Here is a 26,422-nt window from a genome sequence, read left to right on the forward strand (position 1 = left end):
TTTGTACAAGGAATTGTGTTTTTCTATTAATAATTTCATTTAATTCTAGTTTTGTTTTGCATATTTTGTTCATTATTTCTTGATCTTGGTGGAACGCGTAGGCTTCTTCTAAGGATTTGATGGTTTTTTCTAATTCCTGAATATTTTTGTTTTCTTCTTTCTTTTTGTGTGATGAGAAAGAAATTATTTTACCTCTCATCACAGCTTTTCCTGCTTCCCATAGAACAGAAGCAGATGTTCCGGGAGTGTCATTAAAGTCTAAATATGAAATCCATTCCTTTTTAAAATATTTAATAAAGTCTTCATCTTTAAGTAGTGATGTGTTAAATCTCCAGTTTTTACTTGGCGTAGTATTATTCTTGTGCATTAGTGTTAAAGATACAGGAGCATGATCGCTGACAGCTATAGGGTGAATCTCAGTGTCTGAAATGTCACTCAGCAGTGAGCTGCTGACCAAAAAATAATCCAGACGAGAGTAGGAGTGATGAACATGTGAGAAGAAAGTATATTCCTTACTGTTGGGGTGAAGGGAGCGCCATACATCGCAAAGGCCATAGTCGCTCATATACTGTTTGATTATATTTGTGGATTGCCAATTGCGCTGAGTTCCTGTTGTGTTGAGCCTATCCATTTCTTCATTTAGTCCAAGGTTGAGGTCGCCTCCAAGAATGAGTGTGCAATCAAGGTGTTGAGTGAGGTGAGAGTGCACTAAAAAATCCGTGGAAGAATGAGGGTTCATCAACATTTGGACCATATATACTTACAATACATAGTTTTTTGTTCAATATTGATAGTTTAATAATTAGAAATCTACCCTCTGGATCTATAACTGTATCGAGTACTGTAAAATTAACATTTTTATGTATTAAAATTGCTACTCCTCTTTGTCTAGAATTATAACAAGCTGCAAACACATTAGGAAACTCAGGTGTTTTAAGTTCGTTTAAACCTGTAACAGGTCTGTGAGTTTCTTGTAATAAAACAACATCTGCCTGTAGTTTTTTAAGCTGGTTAAATATCTTTAACCTCTTTCCTCTGGCGAATTTCAAACTTGAATAAATAGCGATCCTTTGCGCTTTTACTGTCAAACATGATGGAAGCAACGTCATAGCATAGGACTGCCTGCAGGTCATTGGTAGGGTGAACTCAGAAGTGCGCAGTGCAGTACGACAGTCTCTGCTCAGCAGAGGCGGAGGCAGACATTTGATACACCTGGGGCTTAGCCCTAAAGGGTAGTATGCATGTGGGATTGGAGGGGGGGGGGGGGGGGGTTAGAAATGACTGAAAGATTAATAGGTTCTGTTTTGAGTTTTGTTCAAAAAAGAATGACTTTATATAGGGGAAAATATATATCCCATATGTGTAACAGAGTTAGAAAATAGCTTAATGAATTTCCTCAAAATTGATGTGCTTTGTGAATAGTTGGAGCCACCTGGTGGACAAACACAGCAACTGCAACTGTTAAGGTTCCAAATTGCTGCACAGCGCATGCCTCAGCAAAGGAAAATACTCCCAAGCTGGTGGTAGGTGCTTGTGAGCGATACTGTTGTCAATTTTGTATGTGTATTAATGAAAACATTCTTATAGTGGTAATTGTCAACATGTATTTTGACTGTAAGCAGTACTAGCAGGTATCCTGAAAGTTACAGGCATTTTGATGCATGGGTAGTAACTTTATTCACGAGTAGCATTTTTAGTTAGCATGCTAAGCTAATACTCGTTAGCTAGTCGGGTGCTTTTTGACTTGCACTCAGCTCTAATGTTTCTCTATGAGATTGTAATTGTTCTAATTCTTGTTAACAGAACTGAATGTTGCAGTTGCTTTGCACACTGTTAATGACGACTGTGTGCTGTTTTCTTTGTACCAGGTAGGTGCTGTTAAGTATAAGTTTTAATTGATGCTGTTGTATAGGGGAAAAAATGATAAACAATGATGATTGTTTTATAATAGAAAAGCTGTTGTTATATGTTATTGTTGTTGTTGGTTAGGGAAAACGAGATATAATGTCTCTTATCACTCATTTACCACAAAGAGAAAAATAAATAAATAATACTGCCACTATATGATCACAGGTTTGGTTTCAGCTAGAACTTTTAAAGAAAGACTTTGTTGCTGTTATGATGTATAAATATATCTTAGTCATTTGTTAAGTGGTATGTTTGGAAAAAAAGAAAAGGAAAATACTCCCAAGTTGGTGAACTGAATGTTGCAGTTGCTTTGCACACTGTTAATGACGACTGTGTGCTGTTTTCTTTGTACCAGTTGCCAGAATAAAGAGGGAGCCCAGAGTAAGGGCAAGTCCAGCGTCGCAGTGCCGTCCTTTCTACATGGGCATATCACACCACTTGCACCAAAGACTCACAAACAGCAAACGCTACATATGCAGGACACCTTAAACTAGTTTTTTAATTAAGCAGCAAGGCAGAACAAAGTCGGGGCTGTATCAAGACACGAGGACTAAACCCCAATTCAACCAGACCCAGAACTGATCCGGAATTAAAACAGGACTACAACAGTTCAAAATCAGGAGTACTTAGGATTTAACCAAGACAGGACCAGAATCAAAACTAGATGGTAGTAGCACTAAAAATCATCATAGACCTGCACTACACTTATTTTTTAATTCTACCAAAGTCCACTGTTTAGATTCAGAAACGTTTATATAATTATTTAGCCTTGTTGTGCAAACAAGCCTGCATAACTTAATAAATATAGAATTTGAAAAGTAACAAACCTAAAAAGAAACACTAGGTACGAGATACATGAGTACCTATGATACAGTGATACTTTTGGTAAGCAACCATTTGACTAACATGCGTGTCTCACCTGCTCTTGTTCCATCTCTGTTCTGTCCTCATTCTCCATCTCCCTCTCTCTCCCTCTCTGTTCCTCTCTCTCTCCCTCTTTGTGCTGACAATCAAGCCAAACACCAACATCATCAAATATACAGTTGAAACCAGATATTTACATACTCTTCAGATAAAAACACAAACACTTTTTTAATTGTAACATCAAATCAGACTAAATGTTTATTTTTTTAGATTGATAAATATAAAAAACACATTTGTTAACTTTAAGAGTAAAGAGAGAAACTATCTGTATTTCTTAATTGTAAATGGCACCAAATTGTATTCCAAATTGAACTACACTTATGGAGCTTCACAATTCTTTTCCTGGAGTTTTGGTTGACATCTCTTGATTTTCCCATGTCAAAGAAACAGGCTCTGTGTTTTGCCTTATATGCATCTGCAGGTGTGCCACCAATTTACTCACATGGACTCTACTAACCTATCAGAAGCTTCTTCAGCTCAGAATGGAATCATCTGCAGTTTTCTTATTAATTAACAATAAACTTAGTGTATATGTACCCCCAAATTTGATGAAAGTGATGAAAATAGACAGCTTTGTCTCTCTTTATTCTGACATTTAACTAATTCAAAAGATATTTCAATATTTATTTATCCAAAACAAAACAAGTTTACTCTAAATTGATGTTGTACAGTAAAAAAATGTTCTTGTGTTTTCCATAAAGTGTATGTAAATATCTGGTTTAAACTGTGAATATACTGCTGTGTATTGAAATTCCTCTTGTTTTGCATAGAAATATACTGAACAACATACAAAGCATAATATATAAAATAACTTCTACCAGAGTTTTTTCTTTGAAAGAAGCCCCTTATGTCCATTCTTGTATATCAGTACATTACTGAAACCGATTTATTTAGCCGTGGAGGGAAACAACTGAAAATATGAAATAAACACACATGTAAGCTAAGACTCTCTAAAGAAACAGCATTGTTGTTGTTCGGCTTTTCATTTCGCCATTTGTTGATTCACTTGAAGAGAAGTAATGTAATATGGGTCAAGTGATCAGTTTGACATCAATCTTTTGTGATACACCATCATATTTACATTATTTGTACAGTACAAATGATTTGCTTTGGTACCTCTGAGCTTGGATCATACCAATATTACGGGCTCTGGGGGCTCTTAGATGGTATTTTCCTTGTGGCTGCGTACAGCGGAGATGGGGGAGGGTCTGTGCTGGCGGACGTTGGTTACTGGCCTGGTAGCCTGGGTGCCCCAGGGTGGGTCTGGGACAGGCGTGGAGGCTTGGGGGTCTGGGGGTGCTCCGCCCCCCGGTCTGGGGTGCTGGCTGGGCCTTGGGGGCTTGGGTCCTGGCTGTTGTGTCGCCGGAGCTGTGGGCGGGTGGGTGCAGGGGGGCTCAGCCCCAGTGCAGGGGACCTCTGGTGCATCGGCCCAACTAGGGGGCTCTCTAACTGGTGGGGAGGTTGTTATATCTTTGCAGGTGGTCTCCTCTCTACAGGAGCTCACTCTGCAGGTGGGGGAGAGATATAGGAGAGGTGGAGAATGAACTCAACCTGGGTGTCTATTGTCTTGTGTAGTCTGGGAGATGATTGGATGATGGGGTGGGTGCAGTTTTCTCTGGGGTGGAGTCGGGTGGGCTGCCCCGGACTCTGTGGGGCTGGGCGGTGCTGCTGCTGAGAGGAAGCAAGTACCATGCTCTCCTGTGTTTTAAATGCACTTTAGAACAGCACACAGCAACACTACATATGAGCGGGCGTAGGGAGGTTTGGGGTCTTCACTCACCCCGGTTCTGTTAGCCGTCAGGGCTGGGGGGCTGGGAGGAGGTGCTGGCAGTCAGATTGGGGTCTGGAATGCGGGGCCTCCCTGCTACTGCAGTTAAGGAGGAGGTCCGCTTGCCTCCACCCCAGAGAGAAGGGTTACATCTCCTGGGTTTAGGTGCGGCTTGCCCCTCTGGGGGCGGGGGTACCTGAACCTGGGATATAGAGTATGTTTGGGGAGTGCGACTGTCTGTGCAGTGTCTATTTGTGTCTGTCTACATGTTGGGTGAGTGCCGAGTATTTGGTTGTGCATATGGGGGTGGGAATGCACGTTTGTGTCCGCATGCGCCTGTTCGTCTGTGTCTATATGTCAGGTTGGGTCTTAGACTCAACCTCTCTGGGTACATCTCAGGCCCTCCAAAGTATGGAGGCCTATCTCCCCTCACCATACTCCCTGCCGGTGGCTGATGCCCTCAGACGTTAGTGTGTTGGTGGTCCTTGTCGACTGGGGCTGGGCGCTCATGTATGTACCGGCTCACTCCTGGTGGCCGATTGGCGGGGCCTGGCGGCAGTACGATCAGAGGACTTTGGTGTACGTTTCCACACACGAGGAACGGAGGCCATGTTCAACTGGCCATACTTGCCGCCTTCAAAAAGGGACTCATAATGATTGTTTTTCATGCATCCCATGAAAAACAATCATGGATGCATGATTGTTTTTCATGCATCCATGCATGCATCCCATCCCCCCTCAGGCCTCTGGGCCTGAAGCTCGGTCCTCTCTGGCACAGCTGGCTGCCGACAGAGCCCGCGGGCACGCCACTGCAACCTCCTCTGGCCTCTGCTCCGTAGCTGCTGGGTGACCTCTCATTTGGGGCTCTACTCAGCTCTTCCCAGGAGGGTGGCACGGTTCCCCCCCTTTTGGTAGTCCTCCTCGGGTCCTTGTACTCTGGGGCCTCTGGATATCTGGGGCCTGAATCTCCTCCATACCTGCTTCATGCCCTGGGGGACGGGGCTATGGCTCCCCACATTGCCTAGCAGATCGTTACATGGAGAAACCTTTGGAATACAAGCATGCTGATCCACACGGGTGTGCACACAGGTGTACACACGGGTGTTCACAGACGCAGACCACACCTTTCTTGGCTGCTGCCTCAAAGCACATTGTGCGCTGTCTATCTTGCGTGCTGCACAATATCATTTAATATTTAGTATCTACTGTTATCTACTGCTAGCTAGTTTATTGTGATGGTGCTGTTTTTATTATGTTGCTCTTTTTTTGTTTGCTTTCTCTTGTTTTTTTTTTCTCTATACAGGTGATCCAGGTGTTTTGTTTGTTTTTCTTTCTTTCTTCCCCCCTTTCTCACCGTCTCTTCTCCCCTCTGGTTTTCTTTCTCTCCCTCTCTTTCTTTCATTCTTTCTCCCTGTCCTATCCCCAGTCATGTCTGTCCCGTTTGTAGCAACCAAAAATAAAATTTATTCATAATTATAATAAAGGTCAATCAAATGGACCAATATGGCAAGGCCATGATGATCCACTTGGTAAAATAAATCCGCTTGGCATCTTTCTTGGCCTTAAGACAACAATTCTGATGGCTAAAGATCCAAACGGGACACAAAAAAAAGAAAAGACACAGATGAGAGCAAGATGGTTCCTAATGGGTGTAAAGGCCACTGAATACAAGCCACAGCACACTGTGAAGACCGTAAAACATGGAGGTGCAAGCACCTGGGGATCTTTCTCATATTTTGGAGTGTGGCCCATTATCACATAAGAGGCACCATGGACCAGCTTCAGTACCTAAAAACACTGGACGAGGTTATATTGCCTTATGCTGAGGAAGAAATGCCCTGTCATATAGGTGTTTCAGCAGGACAACGACCCCAAACACACCAGCAAGCGGGCAACATCCTGGTTGCAGACAAAAACAGATTGATGTTATGAAGTGGCCGGCCCAATACCCAGACCTCAATCTGATTGAGAATTAGTGGAATGACCTCAAAAATTGTCTTCTTGATGCAAAACCCAAGAATGCAGAAGATCTGTTTAATGTAGTCCAGTCAGCTTGGAGGCAGGTGTCAAATATTTGTTGACTCCATGCCACACAGATGTTAAACAGTGATCAGAAATAATAGTTACACAACTTAATATTAGTTGTGTGCTTAAAGGAAAAGCAAAATCCTCATTTCAGTTTGTTTCTACTGTAAATATTCCAGTTTGTAAATGAAAACGCAGACACTTCTATTTTTTTGAACAACCTAATATTCTTTTTCTTCATTTTCAGTAAAGAAAAACTTGTTTATGTTTTCATTTGGGATTGAATGTGCACGGCTCCAGGGCCTTTGTATATATGGAAATAAATGCTATTAACTGTACCATAGACAAAACTGAAGGCAGAGACAAATCAACAAACCGAAAGCGGCTGCAGCAAAGGTCCGACAGAGCATCTAGACTTCAGTCAGTCACTGACTGCCAAAGATTTTCATCAACGTTTTTAGAAAACGATCAAGGACTGAACCATTTTCTAATAGGGGAGGGAGGGTAACACTGCAATATATTAATTTTTTAGAATTATATTCAACGTTAATTTCAGCTAGGCTCAAAGTGTTAATGCTAACTTATTTTAATAAACAACATTGTCATACGCAAACAACTAGGGTGTGGCAAGGGATTATTTTAGGGTGGCACATGCCCACCCAATGCCACCCCTGTAGATCCACCCCTGTCAGTACTGAACTTGCTGTCTCAGAAAGTGAAAACAAGGCTGAAAATAACAGGCATAAACACTGAGTTTGTTCTTAGAAAATCTTTCTGTATTTACAGGTTTGAACAGACAAGCAGGTACAGACAAAGAGTGCTTATATACACAGCAGCACAAGATGTTAAAATGAGTGCTAAAACTATACGGTATTTACAGATGGACTACAGCGGAAAGTACAGACTAAGAACAAGTTTTATCACAAAACGTCTGGTACTCTACACAGTATCACAAATTCAATGAGCTGTACAGTTAAAAACCAAAAAATGGCAAATCTACATGAAATCCAATGTTTCTCCAATCGAGAGGCACTGAATTAAAATGTATTTACATTATATATACATGTTATAGTGTATAAGCATGTATGTTTTCATACATATATAGCTACCTGTGGTGCAAAAGCAGCAAAAGAAATTAGAATGTATGGAATTCAATACTACAAAGGAAAAAAAACAAAAAATGTTTGTGCTAAATGGGCTGACTGACAAAAAGGTTACACCATACATAACTAATATACTGGCAAAAACAAAGATTGAGCGCAAAGAAGTAATGTTTGCTCAAAGTCCTAACGGTCCTAACGGTTACGTCAGTCATTTAAAAGAAAAAAAGAAAAAAAGAGATTGTCAATAATACTTCAAGTTCATGCAAAGATATAAACCATTAAAAAAAAAACAAAAAAAAAAAAAACTTTTCCCTGTTGACCAACCAGCTGTGCAGCTTTCCCTTCATCATGACACAGAAGGTGCAAAATAAGAGGGAGGGCGGGGCTTCCTGTGCGGATTATGGAACAGAGTTAGAACGCAGTACGGGCACTTGGTGGGGAGGTACAGTCTCAGAGTCAGCCTCATCCTGGTTGGAAAAGCCGCTTGTTGTGGCAGTGCTGGGTGGTGGTGGTGTGGAGGTGTTAGCGGTGGTGGTGAGGGTGGTGCTGATGACACTGCTGCTGCTGGTGTTGGTGCTTGTGCAACTGGCAGCAGGTGTAGTGGCCTGCTCCTCTTTGGGCTGCTTACTGGCAAACTCAGTGATGCTAAAGACAAATTGGAGGCAGCCCAGTTTGATGTAGCTGCCATGGTGGAGCAGGGCCGTGCCCTCCCAGCCCGCCCCGCTGCCTCCAATTAGACTGGAGCTACTCGCTTTGCAGCTACAAGACGGCTCAGCACCACCCTGACATTGGCTACTCATCACTCCTCCTACTGGCAACAATCCCACCATGGAGTTGGCTCCCTCGTCCTCTTCCCGTTTCTTACTGCGACCTACGCAAAGAAGAAATGCAGCAGGTCTGAGAAAGACGTCTGTACAGACTAGTGTCACAGTAAACTCCATTAATGTGGAGACAATGCAACCATGAAAAGATTTCACTGATTACATTTTATCCACAAAATAAAAAATGAACACTTTGTTTTGAAAATGAGACTAAAATGATGTGGAAAGCTGAACTCTGGCAAACATGTTTTACACTCATCATCTATAAACAGTTTCAGAGAAATTTGATTTAATGCTGTTTCACACTGCAGCTCTTTACTAATTAAACATCTGTCCAAATGATCTTTAATAACAGATTAAGACTGGAAGCTTTATGTGATACAGCAACATTCAGATTTTACATAACGTGGTCTGCCACAGAACAAGTATATCTGACTGCTCATTTTAGCACTTTATTTATTTACCTTTCTCATTGCTACAATGCCACATGCACCAAGTTTACCACTGTACTGTACGTTTACTACATCCTTACTTTTACTTTGAAATTGCAACTGATAATAATAAGCCAGCCCGTTCTTTCCCATTTGGTGTTTTCTCTACCAGCAGGCTCGCTGGCTAGATCGCCATTATGGATGGAGATGAACTCCAACACCAAACTCATGGTTTGTTTTTTCCCTGCACTTCAAGCTGGCACTCTAACCAGAACCTACAACAGACGGAGAACCGGTTCTCTACACAAACTAATTACATGTACCCATTAAGAATGACAAATGTGACCTTGACCACAATTTGGATGAAGAACACTAAAAGCTGACCAATACTGCAGGAGCAGTGTCAGTGTAACAAACAGGACACTGACATTAAGCACATGGGGGGCTACACTTCCTGAAATTCTAGCCAAACTAAAAATGATTCTTTCAGTATTAGAGTATAAATTAAAGTATTCCTTAAATTTACAGAAGCAATGATGTTATGATTTCTTCACAATTAAAATTTTAACCATTTTAACCAGAACACATACAGATGAGTGGCTAAGTGGAAGAAGATGGATGGATATTCATAAAAGGTTTATACAAAATCCATGAGTGACGACCTCATCAGCAGTCCAAATCAAACTGGGCACACAGACCTGGGTTCCTTCAAGCCAATCCAAACAGATGACGGAGATGTACTTACGAATGATTCCTTGGACTTTGGCTACCAGGCCACCGGGTGGACATGGTGAGGTCTTCTCAGAGAAATCGCATGAGTACAGGACATTATCCACTGTGGTGCCATGCTCGCTGTAGTTCAGAAGCTCATAATGCTTGGTATTCTGAAGGACGACAAACACACACACACAATTTACATCTTGGTCACTAACAACCACAGGAGTGCTCTGCAGAGTGATGTAGTTTAAAGGCCTCACCTCATCATAGAAAATACAGGCATGTTTCCCCGATACGTAGTTGCAGTGACCGTAGTTTGTAAGGCACACATCCATGTCAGCACCTTAGAGAAACAGTTAAAGACTTAAACACCCTTTCCCACAACACAAAGAATACAGATTTGCAACATGGATTTTGTTTCTGCAATATTGATGTGTCAAAATGTATTTTAATGACCTGCACTCCAATGTGACATAGTTTTTTTTCCACATGGTCCTGTTATGACCCTCACAGGTCTAAGAACTCACTTTCACAGACAACTATCACTCAACCTGACTAATAATGCAGAAATTGTGATATATTATTATATTATACTCTAAAATATGACATTACTGCCATGTATTTGAAAAAAAACTAAGCCAAAATGCAGAATTAGTGTATGAAACACTAAGCAAACCCTTGTTGCTTCCATAGAAATAAAGATGACAAGTAGCAGGTACATACTGCTAATCAAACACAACTGATTAACTGATTATGAGCACGAGTGACCACCTCTATAAACTCAGGAGCATTCTGGTGTGTGTCAACATAATGCCAAAGAGGAAAGATGTCTTAAAGCAGCGGACCCCAACCCCCGGGCCTCGGACCGGTACCGGTCCGTGAGTCGTTTGGTACCAGGCCGCGAGAGTTGAGGCTCAGGGGTGAAATGTATGGTTTTCAGCGTTATTTTGTTATCGTTTTAATCGTTGACTCGGTTTTCCTGGGTCTTTTCACGTGTGTTATGAATAAATCTTCTTTTTTTCGGTACCGGTACTAGTTTTATTTTGTTGTATTTATCTGCGACGCCTTAAAGGCCGGTCCATGAAAATATTGTCAGGCATAAACCGGTCCGTGGCGCAAAAAAGGTTGGGGACCGCTGTCTTAAAGAATAAATGGAGTGCTGCATGTCAGTATTTGAGGTGGCATAAAGCCAGTCCCAAACACGCTCATAATTCTAGCATGAGAAAGATTATTCACTATTCAAGTGGAAAACATGCAAGACAGCTGCAAAATATTCCCAGGAGTTAAAGTCCAAAAAAATTCACCTAGGATCAGGCAGTGCAATGACTCCAAGCAGATCAGCAAATCTACACAAGAATGTCTGGTGGTTCTGCAAGCTAATGAATGATGGGGTGTTGTTAGTTTTTCCACACACTGCTTCTGCATCACTTCCCATTTTTGTATCTGTAGGAGTGATTAGCTCAGGTCTAAGACACCAAACCAGGGGCCCTGGTACACCTGCTGTGTTGGCAGCTTTGCGTATCCCCGGCAATGCCATCACACAGCTATATCCATTCATGCTAGCTGTTACGGTGCATGTACGTGCTGCAGTATTCTTCTGAACAATAGGTGTTGCCCATCCTCCAAATCAGCGCTGGTATAGAAGGAGAAGAAGTCCAAGTTGGAAGCCAAGGAATTTTAAAGCCAAGTTTCAAAGTTTCAACATCTCCCTCTGTGAAACCTGTGAATCTCTAAACTCCTGTACTGATAATGATGTTAGGATGCCATTAAAAACAGACTTTAACCCAGCTGCAGCAGCAATGGAACGATGCATCATAAAAATGGAGAAGTCCCCTCTGCGAATCCCTAACTTATTGTGGTGGAGGGGTTTGTGTGTCCCAGGGATCCCAGGGGCTATGCTGCCTGGGGGCTTTTGCCCCCTGGTAGGGTCTGCCATGGCAAATTGGTCCTGGTTGAGGGACCAGACAAAGAGCGATTCGGAAGACCCCTATGGCAAGACCATCGAGGGAACAGTTCACCCTGCCTGGGATAGGGTTATCGGGCCGGGCACAGCCCGAAAGAGGGACATGGGCCCATCTTCCTGCAGGCCCACCACCCGCAGGAGGTACCGTAGGGGTAGGGTGCATTGTGAGCCAGGCGGCGGCCAGGACTGGCAAACCATCAGGCGACTCAGGAGGGGAAAGCGGTGTTCGACCTGCACTGCGTATAGTGCAGGTGGAGTGCTGCTGACTTCGACTGAGAAAATTGTCGGGCGGTGGAAGGAATACTTCGAGGACCTCCTTTGGGGGCGAGGTCACTGAAGCAGTTAAACAACTCCTTGGTGGCAGAGCCCCTGGGTTGGATGAGGTCCACCCTGAGTTCCTGAAGGCTCCAGATGTTGTAGGGCTGTCTTGGTTGACACACCTCTACAATGTTGCATGGAGATCAGGGGCCATACCTCTGGATTGGTAGACCGGGGTGGTGGTTCCAATCTTTAAGAACGGGGACCGGAGGGTGTGTTCCAACTACAGGGGAATCACACTCCTCAGCCTCCCTGGGAAAGTCTATGCCAGGGTGCTGGAAAGGAGAGTCTGTCTGTTAGTCGAACCTCAGATACAGGAGGAAGAATGCGGTTTTCGTCCTGGTCGTGGAACACTGGATCAGCTCTTCAGCATCTCAAGGATACTTGAGGGTGCATGACAATTTGCCCAACCAGTCTACATGCGTTTTGTGGACTTTGAGAAGGCATTCGACTGTGTCCCTCGGGGAGTCCTGGGAGTATGGGGCGTCTGGCCCATTGCTACGGGCCATTCAGTCCCTATACAACCGTTGCATTGGTCCATATAGCCGGCAATAAGTCGGACTTGTTTCTGGTGGGTGATGGACTCCACCAGAGCTGCCCTTTGTCACCAATTCTGTTCATAATTTTTAAGGACAGAATTTCTAGGCGTAGCCAAGGGGTGGAAGGCTTTCACTTGGGTGGTCTCAGGATTTCATCTCTGCTTTTTGCAGATGAAGTTGTTTCTGCTGGCTTCATCGGGTGATAGTCTCTGGCTTCCCTCGGAACGGTTCGCAGCCGAGTGTGAAGCGGTGGGAATGAGAATCAGCACCTCCAAATCTGAGGCCATGGTTCTCAGCCGAAAAAAGGGTAGAGTGCCCACTCCGGGTCAGAGACGAGTTCCTGCCCCAAGCGGAGAAGTTTAAGTATCTCGGGGTCTTGTTCACGAGAGACGGGAGCAGGAAATCGACAGACGGATTGGTGCGGCGGCCGCAGTGATGCGGACACTATACAGGTCTGTTGTGGTGAAGAGAGCTGAGTGTAAAAGAGATTGCGGATACAAGCGGCGGAAATGGGCTTCCCCCGAAGGGTGGCTGACCTCTCACTTGAGATAGGGTGAGAAGTTTGGCCATTTGGGAGGGGCTCAGAGTAGAGCCGCTGCTCCTCCACATTGAAAGGAGCCAGTTGAGGTGGTTAGGGCATCTGACAAGGATGCCTCCTGGGCGCCACCTGGGCGAGGTGTTCCGGGCATGTGCCACCGGAAGGAGGCCCCGGGGCAGACCGAGATTATATCCCTCGGGTGGTCTCGGAACGCCTTGGTATTCCCCCAGACAAGCTGGAGGAAGTGGCTGGGGAGAGGCAGGTCTGGGCTTCTCTGCTTGGGCTGCTGCCTTCGCAACCCAGCCCCGGATAAGCGGAAGAAAATGGATGGATGGATGGATAACATCAATTTTGCTATACGATGACATTTGCCAGGCACCACACAGCAGGTATAATGGGGTCTTACTTATGTTCCACTTCGGTCTTACTAAACTTTAGTCATAAGGCAAGAGTCTAACCTAAATCAAACATGATTGACTGGAGTTTGGTGAACTGGTATGATTTTTAAAAAGTACGTCAGTACGTGAAACTTTCCCCATCAAAGGTGAAACCTAAGAGTGGCTCAGGGTCAGGGCACAGAATGCAGCAGGGTCAAAGTCACAGCGACTGAATGTCCTACCTGATCCTATGTGTAACGTCCTATAGCACATGCTGACAGCTGCTCCTCTTCCTGTCAGAGGGTAAAAGACCGCTCTGGCTTGCACCTTTTTCTGACCTGGAAGGAGGAGAGTGTAGGTTTTAATAATTAGAACAAAACAGCAATCAAACAGAAGAAAAACTGACTTCTTGACAAGTAAACAGACTAAATTGTAGTGCAAAGGTGTCTTACTGTTTGGGTGGGGTGCTGAGGTTTTTGGGGTAGTGCTGGTGGTGGGGGGAGGTTGAGTGCTGGGCACTTTGGGAGCAAAGAGCTGCTGGATCCTCTGATAGGCCAAGAGCTTGATCATCTCTGTATCCAGTTTGTCCAGCTCGATCCCTGCACACACACACAAACACACAACCGCTCGAAGCTAATTACATCTTCGTGTGCTTCATAGCAGAACACAGCAATACGAAGGCTCTTAAACTGTCACATGTGGCCACAGAGTGACAAACTCACCCCCATCCTCCTCTTTTCCATCCTTCATGCAGCTGGACAGGTTGGTGATGGAGGGCAGTGTGTTGGGCAGCAGTGAGTCCGTCAGTGCAGGAGCAGCCTTTATGTCTGAGGGACAGGAGGCAAAAAAAAGACAAATTGATGAGATGAGATAAAAGAAGGACCAGAAAAAAGACAGTTTTTGATAGTTCACTATAAAGGAAAAAAGTGCACAGGAACTATTACTGAGATAGAAGGCAAAGCAAGTTGTATCTGAATAACTTTTGTTTCTTCATAACTCCATAACTGAAAATAAAATGTCCTCTTAAATGGCCATGTATCCTTTTGGTAAATGGGGCTGCACGATACAAAATATGCAAGAAAACTGTTAGCACCATCGATTATGTCAGCAGTGAGTATTCAATTAATAGCAACAGTAAACATTCAAAAAAGAGAAAACTCAGGTCTTTTAAAATGAACTTTTCATTTGTTTCCACTTTAGAAAATGCTTGTTTTGATAGTTTAACAATACACAGTATCTGCAAAAAGAGCTCAACTCTTTCACTGTATTTACATCCCATATCACAATCACATTTCCACTTTCTTGAAGAGACATTTTCCTAAAGACAAAAAACTGATAAATTATTAAAAATTTAAATAACAGAATCACAATTTTACATTTTTTTCCCTGCCAAATAAAATAAGCTATGCATCCCATCCATCCATGAAATAAAATGACCTTCTTCCCATTTTCATGGAGCTTTTTCTTACATTATGAGGGGGAAAAAAAGAGTTCTGACAGTATTGCATCTCCTGGATGAAGCAGAGTTGGTCAGTGTGCACGCGTGTGAATGCATGTGTGTTAAAGTGTGTGAGTGAATGTGTGTAAGACTTCAAACAAGCATGTAGTGCCTGCAGTGAAGAAAGGTGAGCATATAACCATTCTCAGTTCTGAGGCATTCTCTGTGCTTTAATGCAAAACAGACATTATGAAAGTGGAGATGTTAATACTAATAATAATTCAGCCTAACAGTATGACTATTAACACAATTTCTTAATGTTAAAAATGTATTTATATTAATTTAAATATGTAAAATAATGTTGCTATAGCTTTAAATTAAATGTTTTCTCATACACACCATGGCCCCCATTTACTGCCAACTGACACACACACACTGCACAGAACCTCCACAACACCTCCAAGTGGTGAGCACATGGGGGGGTGGGGGGGGTGGTGGGCCCATGTCATCTCTTTAGCCTGTACACAGCCAGACTGCATGGGCTAAAACACAGTCTCTGGTTAGACTCCCTTGAGCTCCTCCCCAGGCCTGGCTCCAGGGTGGGGCCCTCGTAATCACTATAGCTACTGTACATTATCTCTTACACATTAAAGTATTATTAAAATAAATTATTATTATTATCATGATTATTATCATGATTATTATTAATATTCTTATTATTAGCTGTATAAAGTGATACATTAAGACTGCAGCTTTGACATTTCTGATGATGTGTACCTGGAGTAGGTGCTGATCCAGACTTTACTGTGTCGTGCTCCTGGCTGCCTCTAGATGGCGCATCTGTCAAGGAACTGCTGGTGATTGAGAAGGAGGGCTTTTCATCGGTGCTCACACACTCCTCCTGGGGCTCTGTCTGGCTCTTGTGGTTCTGTTGGCCACTGTGGGGCCATATCGTGGGGGCAGTGGGGCAGTTCTGTTGGGCACATGCATTTACAGTGCTCTCGGGTTCCTTCTTAACCGTTTCTGTTCCTATGTGGTTCACCAGTCCAGAGGCAGAAGCTGATGGCGTTTTCCCAGGCTTCAGTCTGTTCTGTAGCTCAGCCTGCCTGCAGGAATCTGAGGCACTGTTACAGTCTACAGGTCCATTGGCTCTGGGAGGCTGAACCAATTCCAGAGGTCCATTAGGTTTCCTACAGTTCTGACATGGTGTCGCGGTGCATTTGCAAAGAGCTAGCCCTGATGGGCTGTCCTTGGAAAGAGAGGCCCCCTGTGAGTCACTGGGTGTACTGCAAGCTTTAGAGCAGGGGTCAGGGGAAGAAGTCCTTTCTAATGAGGCCTGAGTTTTCATGTCCTCTGATGTTCCACTTGATTGTGTATTTGCTTTCTGCTCAAAGTGCCACTCTGTTGGTGAGGCCTTCTGTTTGATGGATAGGTGTCGCATGATACTGCACTGGAGAGCGATGACATCCTGAAGCCACTGTTCAACACAACACATGTATGTTTTTATAAAAAAGCAACCAGCAGTTCTGTTGAGAGGCCCTCCCCTTCATCAAGAATTCATTTATAATCACACAAACAAACGGATACCAGAATTTATCTTTTGTTGCAATTTTCAATTAATTACTCAAAGCTCTACAGTCTACACAGTCTGTGAAAAAAACAGACTTTCTAATGCAACTGTTGCAATCTGAAGGTTTGGAAGTGCCGTGAAGCAGTTGGTTCAGCTTTCAGAACTTCTGAAACTGAATTTTCTGTTACTTTCTGATAAACACAGTACACAGGACGTGTCAGTGTTTCACTCATCTACACCAAAAATCAAACTCTCTAAAAACTTCTTGTCCAAACTCTCATCCAATCATCCAAAATGAAAAGGAAAGCAATCAATCATCTTTAAACTGCACTCCTATTAATCTCACATCCTATTACATCAGATGACACAGATTGTAGCACACAAAAGCCTGTTTCAGGGAACTATCATTACAATCTGACTTAAAGAACATGTTAGGCAGCTGCTGGTTTCTCTTGTGCCTACCTCGTGCTGCTCAGCCTCTGTAGTGAAATGCTTTGTGGGCTGATGGTCAGGAATCCCACTACAAACCAGCTCCAGCTGGCGCACCCCTGCAGGAAGCAGCATGGGCGGAGGATTCTGGTACTGGGACTTGATGGCATCTGGCACCTGAAAAAAAACACTGACTGTTAGAGACAATTTAACACTTGCTAACAAATTAACCAGTATGTTCAGATGTGTCTAAAAATAGCATCTAACTCACAAAGGTCACTTCACATACAAGTGCACAACTGCTTAAATTTCAGAAGCTGAAAAAAAGACAGTATGTCAGTATCTAGGTAGAGCAGGGCGATATGACCAAAAATATTTATCAGGATATACATTTGAAAATTTGTGATAACGATATAATTGACACTAGACAAAACACTTTACAACTCCTCAACTTTATTAGTGCAAAAAAAAAAAAAAAACCCCATCAATGTATTTCCACTTAAACAAGCAGCTGTTTTTTATGTGCATTAAAGTTATATAAAATTTAACAGTGCAAATGCAAATTCCTTGCTGACAGTTCAACCAAAAGGCATTTCCAGTGGAAATTGGCCGACATATCCTCAGCATAACCATGTATAATATCCACAAAACTTAAAAAGAGGTTATACACACACAATACGGTAACATTATGTTGAAGCACAGTACATATCACTCCGCGAGGCTCTTGCCTATGATAGCCGTAATGCTCCGACAATCCATCAAGCGGTGCGGCTTTGTAGTTTAGCAAAGTCGTACTAAAACATTTGACAGATTTTCGAGCGCCGTGTACATAAAATCGTTGCGAGGTCAGTAAACACAACCAGAGTTCATACATAAGGCACACGGGATTATAAGGTGCACTGTCGATTTTCAGAAAAATCAAAGGATTGATTTTAAGTGCCGTATTTTCCAAACAACACAGTAATAACGACGGCCTGCTAGCATGCTCTACCAAAAATAGTGCTTTGTTGTGTATCTGACGGACAAAAGCTAAACCAGTTCCACACCACTGAAGTTGCAGCATTTTTACAAACCAGTTCTGGTTCATCTGTTTCATTCAATGAGCCGCTTTCGCTCTTCTCATTCTGCGTCGCCGCCATGTGCGTATGTAAACAAAGGCACTGCGCATGCGTGTTTTACCCATATTCTATCGCGATATTTCATTTTCCTATCGTTGCCCAACATTACACTGGTATTACCGTGAACGGTATGATATGGCCCCGCCCTATATCTAGGTATTACTGTCTTAGTGTAACAGATATATTATTAAAGCCATTAATTTCCTAGATCTCCACCTGTGTTCCAGTGGCCAAGAAAAAAGGATTATATGAAATCCAACACACTGCACCGTCACACTGAGACAAACGTCTACCTTGATGGTTTTCTTGTTGCGCTGGTGAGCGGTGCGCCGGATGGGAGCATTTTGTCGATGTACTCTACGCAGGAAGTCCAACTTAACTGCGTGCTGGGACATCCTGTCCTGGAACTGATCGAAGAGCTGACAGCGGCTGGACAGGCTGAGGCTCCTCTGATTCAGCTGCACGGCAAACAAACATTTGAGATAAAATAGAAAAATATATCAATAAAAATTGATATCAATAAAAGGAAAAGGAAAGCTTTAGCTTTAGCTTAGAATCAGCACAGTGCATCTTACTATTAAGTGCTCGACATGGTTTGGACACATCCATTTGCCGGCAGGTAAAGCTGTGAGTGGAGGGTCCAGACAGTCCATGTGGAACAGGAGGGGACAGTAATCGCACTGGATCAGCGGAGCCAACCTGCAACTCCTGAGAGACCAAATAAATAGAATTAGTACCTGCTGTCATCACTTCGGGGCTTCATCTACCTCTTTGCACTGTGCTCTAGAACTGCTGACCTGTTGCATGAAAAGCAGATTTTGACTGGCAAAGGGACTAGACCATTGGGATCCAGTTCATGCTGAGGCCTCCTGAAGGGCTTTCCAAGCAGCTCTTCTTTTTTCCTCCGTTTACTGCTGCCTAGAAATCCAAACAAAAGAGCAACATTGAAGAAACAGTCTAAACTGCATATATAAAGAGGTATTTTAAACTTAGGGTGCTGAAAGAAATCATATTTTGGTAGTCATTATGACTGACTGACCTGGTAGTGCAGTGGTGCATGTGAGCTCACTCGGCAGCTGAAACTGAGTGGGGTTTCTCTCCATAGCAGCTGCTATTAGGAGCTGAAAGGGCCTTTTGAGGAGTCGCGGTGTCGGAGCAGAAACTGTAGAACTCTCGAGCTCTGCACCCTGAACTTCATCCTCAGGCTCTGCTGCCTCCTCCTCTCCATCGTTCTGCTCCTCTGAGGGGGTTGGGGTGGATGAAGTGTTGGAATTTGGAGTCCCAGGTCGGCTGCTTGGCCTGCTGCTGGTTCTGCGGTCCAATAGTCGCACCTGGGCCACTCGTAGACCAGGGCCTGCAGCTCCGGCCCCCGGAGGAAGACCGTCAAGCCGCAGTGGGCCAGCGTTGAGCTCCAGCTCCACGGATGGAGAAGCGGAGCGCTTGGAGGAGGATTTCTCTGGCAAGCCGTTGGTCTGTTCAGACTTCTGTTCTCTTTTCTGTACAAAGTCACACAAAAAACCCAAACACTGATTTAAAAAGCCATCTCTTGACCCTGCTGTCTTAGAAAATTATAGATGAATCTCTAATCTTCCTTTTATCTCAAAGATTCTTGAAAAAATAATTTTAAAAAAGCTAACTACTGCAGAGGAATGGCTTATTTGAACAGTTTCAGTCAGGTTTCAGAGCTCATCACAGCACAGAAACAGCTTTAGTGAAGGTTACAGTTAATCTTCTTATGGCCTCTGACAGTGGACTCATCTCTGTACATGTACTTGTTAGACCTCACACAACGTTCAATACTTTTGACCATAACATTTTATTAAATTATTATGGTCAAGCATAATATTTATTAGAGCATGCTGTAGGTATTTATTTCTGCAGTGGTTTGTATTAGGGCTCCCACAATTTGTCAACTAGTCACGATTACGTCGACTATCAAAATCGTTGACGACTAATTTAATAGTCAATGTGTCGTTTGAAGCTTTGTAAGACCCCGAAAGATGCAGGAATAAGTAGTAGGATTTAAGAGTGTAACAACAAAATGAAACAGAAGATGGCAGCACTGCATGTACAAGGATGCCAGCTGCTGTTAAACCCGAAGAAGAAGAACCAGGCTGTGTCCCAAACCAGCGACCGCACGTTTCGGAGTACGCATTTTGAGACCGATTACGTCACAGCGACGCGATGACGGCTGTCCCGATCCGAAGTGTACTCAGAATGCGCCATCAATTTCCCCAAATTTGAAGTGTGGTCCGTTGTAGACTTCGTGGTCCCATAATTCCCACAATTCATAGCGCGACAGTGGGTGTGGATAATTTTGCCGAAAAATACGGCAGACGACTGAAGCGGAGCAGCCGAAGAGTAAACTTTTAAAAGTAAGTACTGAATGTTATGTCACTTATTTATGTGCGAATGTTTAATAATGATGAACATTAAAACATTACTGTTGGCCACATGTCGGCAAAGTTGTGTGACATTAGTGATGTTTGTACTTTCAGAGTCAGCTTGGTTTTAAAGCCTTTACTTTAAAATATACGCCGTTCAATAGTCAACCTTAATCTGACAGAGAATGTGACGATTTTATGGATAATTAAAGTCAGTCAGACATCCACAAACACAACAGTCCTGCAGTCCTGAATATCACGGCACAAGCAGGATTCACTGCACTGTTAATGTTAGCTATGTTATATTGCTGCCTCTGTTCGGTGGTGTCGAGCCAAACGGACTTTTAACGTGTGTTTGAACGAGCTGACGGTTCACTCGTTAAGCTGAAAGAAAGATGCTTTAATCACAGGAGTCACTCATGTGTCCACTGTACCATCTGGGAACTCTTCTTGTTTCGTAATAACACAAAAACTAAATCCTCCTTCTCTGGTGCCGTTTTGTAGCAGTGTATACACCTGAGACTGTCACCTGTCTGTCCTGCACTCTCTCTCTGTTTCTTTCTCTCTGATTGTGGAATAAAAGTATGAACATGTGTTTATAAGTCACACTTGTGTTTGAATCCTGCAGCTTATCACACATTTGATTTCCATGTGTGACGACTGCAAGTGTCCAGAGTGAGGACAGACTGAGGGACTCACTGCTGCACATCATCAGTGAGGCTTTGCACCCCTGATGATCCACCAGGACAAACTCAGCAGTGTGTGAGGAAGAGGAGGAGGAAGAGCCAGCAGCAGCTGACAGATGGAGAGAATAGACAGACTGTTCCCTGTTTGTGAAGGACTGCTAGAAAAGTTATAACTAATTGTCTGTCCTGAATCAGTCTTATTAGGTAATGTTCAAATAATGTTATCATCCAGTGTTTTCAGTGTGGGAGAAAGTACTCAGGGCCTTCAAGTTACACACTATGAAAGGCAGCAACAAGTTTAATGTTCAGAAACCTAAAGTATGTATCAGCAGCAGAATGGAGCTAAAAATAAATGTTTGTTTCAGTTCTATGAAGCTTTGAGTATTTTGGATTAGTAGTACTGCTGTGTTTGTTGCATCATATCGCTGTAATTGTTTATATGCTTTATATATTCTGAGGTATGTTGATCTATAGTGTTACATCATATTCTATAAGGATGTTATGTGTTTGTATACTTTCTGCCCAGTTTGACCCATTTAGCAGACGTCAGCCTGTTTAAGGCTCTGATATCTATTCTGTATGACTTAAAGCAGTTATGACATGGTCTGATTTTCTCACCCAATAAACAAATATTTAATATATCAGTCTACTCTTCATTCTATCAGAAACAGTTATCACAGCTCGTACATTTTCTTTTTTTACACATATATGTAAGCATTGAGCCAAATTTAATAATGCCAACATATTAAACAAACAATATTTGTCTCTTATATATAATACATCTATATATACACTGTCAAAGATACTTGTCTTTGAGTGAAGATTTAAGGTGATAGGAAATTTGAATAAATGCAATTTGAATCTTTACTGAAGTTCAAGCTCACTGCTGTAATATATCATAATAATCTGACAATTGGCCATTTTATAGTTAGATTACCAAAGTGAGATGATTTTAGTCTCATGAACAACTAATTGTTATTTACTAACTAATCTTGAAATGACTGTTCAGTACAGAAATGAAGCCCAACAATTATGTTTTACAGTCCTGTGGTCTCAGCCTCAGATACTCAACTAATCAAAGTGATGTCATAAAAAAATGACCAACAAAACATTTTTTCTCCTTCATTTCTGTCAAACAATGCTGTATGAAACGTTTCTCGTGGTTTGTATCATGGTTGCTAGGCAACCTGAGCAGCGTGACGAAGGCTAGACCGTCCCATTTCACAACCTCTCACTTCCGCACTTCTCGTACTTCCTAGTACGCAAACTGTGCATACTCCAAAGCGGATTGGGACACAGCCGCAGTCTCCAATATCATAGCTGTGTTCAAATTCAGGGGCCGCACCCTTCAGAGACCGCATTTGGAGGTCGATTACATTACAGCGACACGAGGAAGGCTGTCCAAATTCGAAGACTCCGACAAATGTGTCCTTCATTTCCCCAGATTTCAAGGATGGGTCGGGTGTATCCTTCGTTGCCCAACCTATCCCAGAATTCATAGCACGGCCCAGCCAATTCCAGTTTCCAACACTGACAGCAGCTACTTAGTTTTAATATTACTCTTTCTGGGTCACAAAATAAACTTTTAAGATATTTACAGGTGAGAATTCAGCTGTGTAAACTTCAAATATCTGATCAGTTTATCAAGACATCACATTTTTGCAAAAGTGCACCAACATTTTCATTTTCAACATTTATCAGTACATGGAACACACTCTCCAGGATACATTTCAAAAGCAGAATGAATAAAATGTGTAACAAAACATCTGTCACTCACCTTCTTTCGAACATTGCAGCGATGACACATCCATTCCCCTGGAGGGAGCATTTCTTCACTCAGAGGTGGGTTGCTGTCGTAAGAAGACAGAAATTAAATATTTAATAAGATAAAATGAATCACAATTTCTAATTCCCATTTCATTCAAATGAAAAACTGTTTTGATCCCATTGTTTTGGTATCAAAACAAGTCTAGCTTCTTCTGTCTCCATCTGGTGGGCCAATGGCTGCATTACAACAAAAGCATCCACACAGTGCAAAGTAATGGCAGTTACCAATGTTACATTTTCATTACAGTAGCTGACACATTCATTAATAATCAATTGCTCCCAATGTTTTACACTACATACTGCCCCCATTCAAGAACACTTTCATCAGATCCACCTCATTTCACCTTACCATTTTTTAAAATTATGTCTGGTTAACTGTTACCTTGGTATTTCCATCACTCATCTGCTACTTGCAACCACCATCCGTTTAACAGTTATTCATAAAATTACACTTAGTGACCAAACTGAACCATCTACCTATTATGCTTTGTTACTCCTTTCTTTTTAACTTGCATTTTTAACCATGGTGGTGCAGTGACTAGCACTGTTGCCTCACAGCAAGGAGGTCCTTAGTTTGATTCTACCACCTGGCCGGGGCCTTTCTTTGTGGGGTTTGCATGTTCTCCCCGTGTTTGCGTGGATTCTCTCTGGGTACTCCGCCTTCCTCCCACAGTCCAAAGACAAGCAGTTAGTGAGGTTAGGTAAATTGATGATTCTAAATTGCCCATAGGTGTGAATTTGAGTGTGAATGGTTGTCCATCTCTACGTGTTCGCCGTGCGACAGACTGGCGAACTGTCCAGGGTGCACCCTGCCTCTCGCCCTATGGTAGCTGTGATAGGCTCCAGCTCCCCTAGCAACCCTGACAAGGATAAGCGGAAGAGAATGGCTGCATACCGTTAGTTTGCTTGTAGTAAGCTTATTTAACTACTTTTTCTCTTCACTCATTATTATTTGTCTATTTTAACAATTTATTCATTTCTATTGGCTGTTTGTTTCTATAGTTTCTAGTCAACTTTAAACTTTTTTTTTTGCTGATGCATCCGGTGTATGAATTCATAATTGCAGAATTTAGCATAAAAATTGGACTAAGAAATACAAAACATATCCAGTAAAATGACGACAATAATACATTCCTCCACAGATTTAAAATATGAAACAAGTTTTTTTTTAATGATACTTTTGTGTTTGAAGTGGTCACATGTGAGATGCGCTGTGCATGGCACAACTGAGTTGTCACCCCATGTAACACTGTCTTTTACATTATAGACATTAAAGCAGCAAAATTCGTCAATACATATTTAAAATATGAAGGCGTCCACAGGTGTGGCTATATATGTACAGACGGGTTTTATACGGTTTTCAGGTGACAGTCTGGACTCAATTCTTCCAAATACCAAAGTAATACAGAAAAAATGATACGGGTATTTATTTATCGCTGCGGCACCAAAATTACCTCAACAAACGCTGTTATACCCGTCCAAAAAACTGCGGAATATTTCGTCCGTATTATTAATGCACCCCTTTTCCATCACAGTTGATTTTAAAGGTTTGTAAGATGGCGGTGGAAGAAGGGGGGAAAGAGCAACGAGGTCGCCATATTGTAAACAGAGGCTACATTTTTACCAGCAGCTCCGCTGGCTGCAGCCTCGGCAGGAGGGGAGGACCGACTGCAAGCTAATTCTAGCCTCTTGCAGATACGACATATTTAAGCATTTATTCAAACTCCTGTATGTTATATTTTCATTAGCGACGCGTGAAAATAAGTTTGCTATACACTTCCAAACTATATAAAGTCCAAAAGTCAGTATACAAGATAGACGACTGGGATAACGGTGCACAGTCCTCCCAGAGCAAGAAAACATTCTGCTCTGTTACTTTAATTATCAGTTCCTATCTTAGATCACCAAACGTCTTTTAATTAACTTCAACTGCTTTATTTCCTGAGATTCTGACAATGTGTGCAAGTAAATTCGACATGCAAGCAGCTTCCAGAGAAAAATGGGAGTTAATAATAAACCTTACAGAGTGCAACACAGCGGCTAAAGCCGGCCTCCATGGTTAACGTGAACGGAGAACACAGCGGGAATTTCGGAAGAACAATTGATCGTTAAAGTTGACTTTTCATTGATATAAGCGTGAGCTTTTGTAGCGAAAAAACTATTAGGCAAAATGAAACCATTTAACAGATCATTTCTTTACACATTTCAAATCATGTGTCTATGAGAATCGGAACCACCGCGAAACGGTAACCGAGGACAATCACTTGAGTTAGCATTCAGCCATCTTTACACATATAACTGACGGGGACTAGCAGTTATTTCCGCTTGTTTTGCTGACTCTGTGCGTGTTCTTCAGTCAAATAACTTACCAGCACTGGAGATGGAAAGCTGCAGGACAGTGGTCACAGCACAGCAAGTCTCCCCCTTCCCTGCAACTATCGCAGGTGTCGTGGTTAGTCGCCCTGCCGCTCCTCCGGACGTCCCTCACCAGTTTCCGACTCCGTTTCTCTACCTCGTCTGACTTCGGGGGCGCCAGCAGTGTTTGAATTTGCTGCAAAAGTTGTTCAGCTGTTTAGTTTGACATCGCGGCTGTCCTTTGCTTGTCTAGTGTCCGCTGTGACGTGTATAGAGAGCGGTAACAGTAATTTGTGGCCTCCGTTACCAAGCCGAATTAGCAAGCTAAGAGCTTGACAGCGGGCTACAGTGATGATGACAGCTGCGATTCAAATTTGGTAAAATATATTAAAGTGTTAGCAACAGAGGAATGTTTCGCTTAATTAAGGCCTTAGACATAGCAGCCTTACCTCCATTAAGCCCCCAGAGGTATCCAAATCGTACACAATCGTTGGGGTCTCCATTTTGTCCCACATTCATCCAGAAAAAAGACTTTGCAAAAGGAATTTGCGAACCAAGTGCCTCAGTGCTCACAATAACCACGATAAATCCTGTAAGAGATTACTTCCCGAACGTTTTCGGTCAGAGGATGTCTGGTAAATCGACGTTAGCTATCGTTAGCTGCCCAAAGGAGCTAGCTAGGCAAACGTCAACCAGTCAAGGTTGTGAAGCTAGCGGTCTCACTAGCTGCCGTGGTTGGCCATAAAAAGGTAACAAAAATGACGTCTAACTATGTAGTTAAAATACTGATTCCTTAGCACCACTTTTTATGTGTAAGTGCCACGAAAACATACAGAATTTTCTATCAGTAGACTACTGCTCTTAGCTACACAATCCATCTGCGGCCTAGCTGGCCAGCCATGATTCTTGTTTCTGCTCCTGCAAAAAGGAGCGCTGTAAATCTGCAAAGCCCTCCGCTCCCATTGTCAAAACAAAATGTAACCAAACAATCCAGGAGAAAACTAGATGTAGTACGGCCCAAAACCTGGTTTCCGACAGCGTCCGGAATGTATAATCCTCAAATCAAGTATGTGGAAATGCAAATTTGGTTGATGTTATTGTTGTGAAAAGGCTGTGCATCTACACTGGCTGCTAGCAACATCCTTACAGTTGGCGCAACCGCGCACACCGGACACGCATGCGT

The 26,422-nt window shown here is 42.8% G+C and overlaps 1 protein-coding gene across 1 annotated transcript; it reads right to left on the minus strand.

Annotated features, from left to right (window-relative positions):
* Window positions 1–5,880: 5,880 nt before the first annotated feature.
* LOC146504627 (PHD finger protein 12-like) lies at window positions 5,881–26,422 on the minus strand. Its single transcript, XM_085130744.1, has 15 exons — window positions 25,689–26,422; window positions 25,254–25,435; window positions 22,835–22,907; window positions 19,027–19,483; window positions 18,785–18,905; window positions 18,563–18,695; window positions 18,281–18,445; window positions 16,903–17,046; window positions 15,648–16,347; window positions 14,155–14,259; window positions 13,885–14,031; window positions 13,675–13,770; window positions 9,958–10,040; window positions 9,726–9,864; window positions 5,881–8,599 (listed from the first exon to the last, which is right to left on the minus strand). Exons 1-15 carry the CDS (start codon window positions 25,752–25,754, stop codon window positions 8,127–8,129), a joined length of 3,084 nt encoding a protein of 1,027 aa, XP_084986870.1. The 5' UTR covers window positions 25,755–26,422; the 3' UTR covers window positions 5,881–8,126.

This window comes from Neolamprologus multifasciatus, chromosome 14, assembly GCF_963576455.1.
Source record: "Neolamprologus multifasciatus chromosome 14, fNeoMul1.2, whole genome shotgun sequence".
NCBI lineage: Eukaryota > Metazoa > Chordata > Actinopteri > Cichliformes > Cichlidae > Neolamprologus > Neolamprologus multifasciatus.